This window comes from Grammomys surdaster, unplaced genomic scaffold (assembly GCF_004785775.1).
Source record: "Grammomys surdaster isolate TR1022 unplaced genomic scaffold, NIH_TR_1.0 224, whole genome shotgun sequence".
Taxonomy (NCBI): Eukaryota; Metazoa; Chordata; class Mammalia; order Rodentia; family Muridae; genus Grammomys; species Grammomys surdaster.
The window spans coordinates 372,268-380,036 of record NW_021604669.1 but is presented as its reverse complement, the minus strand read 5'-3'; the positions used below and the strand labels follow the sequence as shown (position 1 = coordinate 380,036).

Genomic DNA, 7,769 nt, shown 5'->3' with positions numbered 1-7,769 from the left:
CCTGTGTGACCGGCTCTCCACCTTCGCCATCTTAGCCCAGCTCAGCGCCGACGCGGTGAGACCCGGCTGGCGGGGGGCTCGGGGAGCGGGACGCGGGCGGGGACGTGAGCGCGGGCGGGCGGGAGGCGCAGGGCCAGCCCTCAGGGGTCTCAGCGCCTGGCAGCCACACTGTCCCGTTGAAGTCCTGGAGATGGTGAGTGGGAGCCTGGTGGGTGGCAGTGTGGAGTTTAGAGACCCTCAGGAAGTGACTGTCAGGTGGGTCCTGTCTCCACTCTCCTCGGAGGCCTGGGGCCTTGGAGACCTTAGAACTGGGGTTGGGAGGCGGGCCTGTGGACCCCTTCGCTTGGCTTGCCAGAGAACGGTGAAGAGGAGCTCCTTTGCACAGCGCTTCTGCCTGCCCCCGCCCCGGTGGAGCCTGGGCTGCGGAGGTGGCTGTGTCCCCAGGCAGGGTTCTGGGGGTGGCTGAGGCTGCTGGGCCTGGCCCAAGTCCCTAGACAGGCCCCATGGTCTCAAGGGTCTCCTTTTTTTTTGTTCCTGTGATTCTTGTGGGGGCTGCTGGTTTCTATGGTGACAGCATCTCAGGCCAGCTTGCTGCCTGGGGCTCTGGGTGCTGGCCCAGCCCTCTAGCCTGGTGGGCTTTCCTGTCCCTACAGCCTCAAGAAGGCCAGGAGAGTGGGGGTAGGGGCTGGAGCTGCAGAGTTCTTGGGCCAGACTGGCCCAAGAAGGGAAGGAGCCAGGGTCTGAGCTCTGGCCCCCAGCCCAGCCCAGCTCTCTTGTGGAAGGGGCCTCGGGGTTGGAATGGAGGACTCTGGGGAGAGGACTTGGCTCTCCTGGATGTGGGCAGACAGATCTTGGCCCTCTGAGAGTCAAACTCCGCTGGGCAGTGGTGGCGAATGCCTTTAATCCCAGCACTTGGGAGGCAGAGGCAGGCGGATTTCTGAGTTCGAGGCCAGCCTGGTCTACAAAGTGAGTTCCAGGACAGCCAGGGCTATACAGAGAGACCCTGTCTCGAAAAACCAAAAGAGAGAGAGAGAGAGAGAGAGAGAGAGAGAGAGTCAGTCAGTCAGTCAAACTCCATGTAGATGCTTGGCCACCCTCTTATCCTCTGAAAGTGAGGACGGCATACTATGTCAGCTGGGGTCTCATGGCCGGTCAGAACCAGAGGGTCCTCAGTAGTTGCTACCAATCCTCTTTGATAGTCATGGAATCTGAGGCCAAGAAGGAACAGTTCCAGGTCTCATGGTGAGCCTGGGTCCCATGTGTCTTCCAATTGGGCAGATCCTTCAGTAGGATTGCCTATAATAGAAGGTCTGTGGGCAAAACAGGGGTAGTGGCTGGGGCCACCCTAGAAACTGTGCAAGATGTGGCTTCTGTATAGATGGTCATTGCATGTCCAATCCAGGACTTCTAGAGCCTGACATGGGCAGCATAGGTCTAGCCTGGGCTCCTATGGACAGGGAGAATAGCAGAGGCCATGTCCCTACTTCCTTTATTCCAGCCCAGGATTGGGCTGTAGGAGATCGGACGTAGTTGAAGACTGGAAAAATGGGCTTGCTTCTTACACACAGCACTGTCTTGGATTGGCCGTCTGTCTTTTAGAGTCTCAGTTTCACTTGTAAAAAGGAAGGGAGGCCCTTTGTCCTTAGGGAGGAGCACTGCTGTTGTGAGCTGGACCCCTGGAGCAGCTGCCATAGCTGGTGTGATGTTCCTGATGCTGGGAGTCAGCAGAGGGTTTGGGTGTGGAGCCTTCATAGGTAGAGCTGACCATGATAAGTGCCTGGGACATGGAGAATGAGGCCACCTCGAGGGGGAGGAGCAGATGCACTGCCCCAGCTCTGCTTTGTGGGGCAGGAATCCATAGATGCTCTGGGGGCTTCTGCATATTAGGTCAGTGGTCACAAAACAGTGTCTCTGCAGGGTGTCACTTTAGAGCTCACTCTCTCTGTAGCCCAGACAAGGCAGCAGAAGCTGAGTTCAGAGCCGGTGGTACCTACTGGAGCCTTTCCCCTTACTTGTGTGATGTGACAGTAAGCAGACCTTCCTAACTGCAGGACTCCCAATGAAAGCAGCCTGTGTTCAGTGTGGGGCTTGAGCAGGGGGTGGGGGTGAGTGGACAACTATTGTGGATGTGGCTTCTGTTTGCCTCCCACCAGAACGCCCTTTGGTCTTTCTCTCCTTTTTACCTAACCTTCCTATCTCACCTATATTGGCTTCCATAGGAGTGAGACCCTACTTAAGATGCTGGAGGGGAGGGACCAGAAAGTGTTCCTGTTAAGGTCTTCCTGACCTCTAGCTGGCTTACTTGGCCCAAGCTGACATTTGAATGCTCAGGGCTGGGGGCTTAGACAGAACCTGATGGTGCCCTGTAGGGAGATCAGGAGACCTGGAAGCAGGCAGCATCCTCCTTCCCCCAAAGCAGCATCCAGAAGGAGTTTGTAAAGAGGTTTGGAGTGAGGTCCTAGGTGCATAGGAGTTCACTAGCCTAGATTGAGGTAGGGGATGACAGCTATCTAATTTAGGTAAGAAAGGCACAGAGCTACCAGGGATATGGGGGGTGAGAAAAATATGGGACATAGGACAGGAGACAAGGTAGACAGGGTGAGAGGGAGTGCTTAGCTTCATACCAAGGGAAGGAAAGACAGGACGGACATGGCAGAAACCAGTAGGGGAGACATGAGACCCTGGCAGGGATAAGCAAGCAAAGGTCAACCTGGCTGGCTGCAGAGAAGTGGCCAAAGCTGAGTTAGAAGGTTGCTGGCCAACAGGACTGGACTAGATAGTTAGAAGGTGCCTCAGCCTGGGCAGAGACAATGTACCAGACACAGTGGCTCAGGGGACTCTTGTCTAAAGGGCCTGAGGTGAAGGTAGAGTGAGTGGCACCCAAAGCTAGGGTTGCAAACTGGTCAAGGCATGCTATGAGGGAGACAGACCTAGGAGCGGGGAGCTGGCGGGGAGCCAGGGTGTGGGCGCAGATGCTGCTGGGCTGCGGCTGCGGGAGGTGAGTAACTGCTCTGAGTCACACCTGTGAGTGGGATGCACCACCTGCCTGAGCTTCATGGATGGTGCCCGACACAGACTGGCCATAGTAAACAGAATGTGAGGCCAGCTGTTGGTGTCACTGCTTCTGGGAAATGCCTCAGATCTAGCTGGTAGGGGGCCAGGACCTAGTCCATGTGTAAGTAACCAGGATTGGTATCAACATGTAACCTGACTCAGGTCATAGTGTGTCACCAGGATCAGGGCTCAGCATGTGACCAGGATGAGGGCAGGTGTGTGAGTAGGGTCAGGTATAAGAGTGTAGCCAGGGTTACACTCAGAGTATGATCAGGAACAGGGTTCAGAGCATAACTGGGATTGGTCAGGGTTCAGAGTGTAACCTGGTACAGGGCTCAGTGTGTGAATAGGGGCAAGGTTCAAAGTGTGACCAGGATCAGGGCTCAGCGTGTGAATAGGGGCAGGGTTCAGAGTGTCACCAGGATCAGGGCTCAGTGTGTGAATAGTGGCAGGGTTCAGAGTGTGACCAGGATCAGGGCTCAGTGTGTGAATAGTGGCAGGGTTCAGAGTGTGACCAGGATCAGGGCTCAGTGTGTGAATAGGGGCAGGGTTCAGAGTGTGACCAGGATCAGGGCTCAGTGTGTGAATAGGGGCAGGGTTCAGAGTGTAACCAGGATCAGGGCTCAGTGTGTGAATAGGGGCAGGGTTCAGAGTGTAACCAGGATCAGGGCTCAGAATGTGGCCTGGATTGTGGCTCAGCCTGTGACCCAAATCAGGGCTTAGTGTGTACATGGTCGGAGTTCAGCTTGTGACCAGGGTCAGGACTCAGTATGTGACTATGGCCAGTGCTCAGCCTATGACAAGGATCAAGGCTCAATGTTTAGCTGGTGTCAGTACTCAGAATGTGCACCAGATCAAGAAGCAGAGTGGAAATATGACTGAGATCAAGACTCAGAATGTGTTATTGGTGAGGGGCGATGGGGGAATACGTAACATTATGACATACCTTAGTCTCTGAGGTAGGGTAGTTTATGGGTACTTGGGAGCTGTAGATAACAGAGGGACAGGAACAGGAGGAAGCTGGCATTGCAGGGTAGAAGCTACTCTTTAGGAGATGAGGTGTGTAGACCATGTGAAGACTCAGAGGAGAGAGTTTACAGGGTGCAAGTTGACAGCAGCTGTGTAAAGTGCAACCCCGGCATGCCATTGGTGAGTTATTGAGGGAAAGTGACAGGCAGAGAACCTGAGGTTGGTTCAGACAGAATGTCCTTAGGGTCTCTAGAAGGTGGTGACATCTCAGCTAAGAGAAGAGCCAGGCACATGAAGGTCAGGACAGTGGTGGGTGATGGGAACAGCCTGTGCAAAGGCCCTCGGGCATGCTGAGCTTGGCACTGAAGCTGATGTCCCACAGTGGGCCAGCCTGGTTCTGTCTTCTCTCTAGGATTTAGGCTCTGTTTCTTGTCCTTGGGGTCTCTAGTCTGACCCTCCTAATAAGGCCTGGCCTTTTCTTGACACTCCTGCTTCACAGATTGCTGCTGCCCCCTGCCCCATAGAATACAGAACTGGGGCTTTCATGAGTGCCAATTGGGAGAAGCAAGCAGGCTAAGGGTGTCTGGTGGCTGCCAGGCCTAATGAGGGCAGACAAGGCAGATGGGCATAGAGGTTGAAAGTGGAGTCAGTCGTGGCATGGGTGTGAGCCACTTGCTCAATTGACTGTGACCTTTCCAGAGCCTTGGAATATTTGCTGGCCACAACCCTCACCTGTCCCGTCACCTGACCTCCCCTCACCTGGGGCCCAGGTTCTTCTTTGGTAAAGGGAGGTGTGATAGGACTGTGATCCTGGAGATCTCATGCCTGCGGAAAGATGTGCAACGTTTCAGTGGAGCGGACGCAGTGATGTCTCCACTTGCCATTCAGTTATGGCTAGAGACTTTTCAGGTTGCAGAGACACAGGGCTGGTCACCCAGGTCTCCTGCAAGGCCCAGGAGCCTAGAGCAATTAGAGGCTCCTATTACTTCATACAGCAGGAGGTCAGCCTCTGTCCAGAGTAGGTTTGACTGGAGTATAGGTGCCCAGCATGCATGAAGAACAGGCTTGGTGTTAGGGCCAGAGCACTAATCTTCCTGCTTGTGCCAGGGGTATATGTATCTGTAGGTATATCATGTAGGTGGGTGTCTATGGATGTGTTAAGAATGTTGTCTGTGTCACTCTGGGGTAGAGCCTGGTTAGGCCACCTCAGGGTTCTTTCCATTTTGGAAGAGTAAAGGGAAGGAGGCATGAGGAGCTGGGAGTGGTGCAGAGGTTCCTCTATGACTACCATGACCTATGGCTTGGGCACCACACGGCTTATGGTATGAGCCAGGGTCTGTGTCATCGTTTGCAGTGACCATTCCCTTGTGTGAGCAGGGCCAGCCTGCTGTTTCTGGGCTGTGCTGGGCATATGGTAGAGAATCATGGGGTCTATGGATACTGCCCCTGCACAGGGATAAGCCAGATCAGAAGGGCCAAGGCCCTAGTTCTTGTGGAGTTGGGAGGTGAGGTTTGGGCAGAGCGAATTGCCGGTGTAAATACTCTGAGATGGAAACAAGGCAGCCAGTGACCTTTGCACTGGATTGAGAATACTGAATCAAGCAGGGAAGGGACAATCAAGACATGGAGGTGAATCAAGGTACCTCCCAAGAGCAGGGGGAGACAAAGAGAGGAGCTTTGGCAGGGCAGTGAGAAATGGAACTGTGGGAAAAATGCTGGGGTGGGTGGCCATGTAGTTAGGGATGTTGGCTGACTGCCCATTTAGATATAATAGGAGCTGGGGGTGGACACCATCCTGGGGCCCTGGCAGTACAGAGCCACAGATCTGACTGTGGGCACAAGGCTGAGTCTATGCCTCCCTCACCCTACCTGTGATGTGGGGTGAGCCCTCCCGGAGTTGAGGGGCTGTGACATGAAGGAGGTGAGGACTATTGCCATCTGTGGCCTGTGACTGTCATTATACTTGTGAGGGTTTGTCCTCAGCAAGGGACAAAAACTGCCCAGCAGAGAAAGTCAGGGGACTGGAGTGGAAGGGCACAAGACCCCCGGGGCTACATGGGGCCTGAGCCAGACCTCTGTTTGCTCGCCATGGGTCATGTCTCACTCCTTGTCTCCCCCGTTTCCCAGACCATGGATAAGGTGACCGTGCCATCTGTGACGCTCATTGTGGGCTGTGGCGTGTCTTCCCTCACCCTGCTCATGCTGGTTATCATCTACGTGTCTGTGTGGAGGTAGGTGCCCCGCTCCAGAAGCCAGAGATCCAGCCCTCCCTCCATTCCTCTCTCCCTCCGACTCCCTTGTACCATCTACTGGGGACCAACTGACCCCTTCATCCCATGCAGTCTCCGTTTCCATGGTTCCTGACTTCTAGGTCATTTGGGGGCCACAGAGGCAGAATGGGGGGACATGTTGAATATACCAGTCCTTGTTTCTATTGTCACCTGACTACATTCCTTGACAGACACCGACTTTGAGCCCAGGCTCCAGCTGTCACACAGAGCTTATCCTTTGCTTACTTGGGATCTTGTGGCTATCCAGTATTCCCGTGTACTCTCATACCTGGGCCTGCAAACTCCCTGGGGTCAGGACCCCAAGGCTACAAGGATCATCAGGACCTGTGTCCGCTGCAGGCCATATCTACCCATGTGTAGGTTATAGGGTGGCACAGCCTGGCTAAACTCCAGGCAAGTGTGTAAGTGGGAGACTTGCGTAGTGCAAATCCTCTTATGGCGAAGGCACTAGGAGCTCACTCAGGTCACAGGAGGCGTGTCTGTGCATATGCCCCCACCAGTAGGTATATGTAACCATGGGTGTGAGCCAGTAGGATAGCATTCTCCCTGCTTACCAGCATCCAGTCCCAGCCAGTACACTGAGGTACATTCAAGGTCATTGTACGCAGAGCTGTTCTAGGGCTCCCTGTGCCATGGCTGGCCCCTGTGACTGGCTATTCCAATTCTCTACTCCATGTGATGGTAGCCAGTAATCGAAACTGATGGGCCAGTCAGAGCCTGCAGGCAACAGCAAGAGATCGATGTGACTACTGGAGAAGGGCAGTTTATGCAGCATCAGGTGCCCTCTCTGTTCTTCCCAAAGGCAGAGGATCCAGGATGTCTCCCATAGGTCTCCCTCTGCACAGCCTCTCATGAGCTCAGAGGCTGGATTCAAACTCTGACCTGGATAGGAGGCAGCTTGTGTAAAGCACCTTTCTCAGTGAGCGTTGCTGGCATCACTGTATCCTGTGAGCTGCAGGCAGGACCCATTCTGATGGCCAGTTAGGGAGTGGGGACAGATGAAATGGTGATGTGATAACATAGTGATAGCAGTGACCATGGTGGTGATGATGATAGTGATATAGATTGTGGTGGTTATGGTAGACATGGTACTGGTGGTGCAGTGGGTGGTGGTGAGGATTGGGGTGGTCATGGTGGTGGTGAGGGGGATGGGGGTCAGTGATGACAGTAGCAATGGCGATGACGGTGATGACAGGCAGAATTTCAGGGAGGAAATGGAATTCTGGTTCTTAGGCAGGTCACATGACCTTGGCCCCTGTTAGGTGCTGACCTTAGGCCCTGACCCCTCTCACAGGTACATTCGCTCAGAGCGGTCCGTCATCCTCATCAACTTCTGCCTGTCCATCATCTCCTCTAATGCCCTCATCCTCATTGGACAGACCCAGACCCGCAACAAGGTAGGTGACCTCCTGCCCTGCCCTGCCCTGCCCTGCCCTGCCCTGCCCTGCCCTGCCC

The 7,769-nt window shown here is 54.5% G+C and overlaps 1 protein-coding gene across 1 annotated transcript in view; it reads left to right on the top strand.

Moving 5' to 3' along the window:
- Adgrb1 (adhesion G protein-coupled receptor B1) overlaps positions 1-7,769 on the top strand; it is a 59,254-nt gene that overhangs the window by 34,196 nt on the left and 17,289 nt on the right. Inside the window, exons 18-20 of the mRNA XM_028773269.1 lie at positions 5-55; positions 6,151-6,254; positions 7,609-7,711. Coding sequence (XP_028629102.1) covers positions 5-55; positions 6,151-6,254; positions 7,609-7,711 — 258 coding nt within the window. The remainder of the gene's footprint in view (positions 1-4; positions 56-6,150; positions 6,255-7,608; positions 7,712-7,769) is intronic.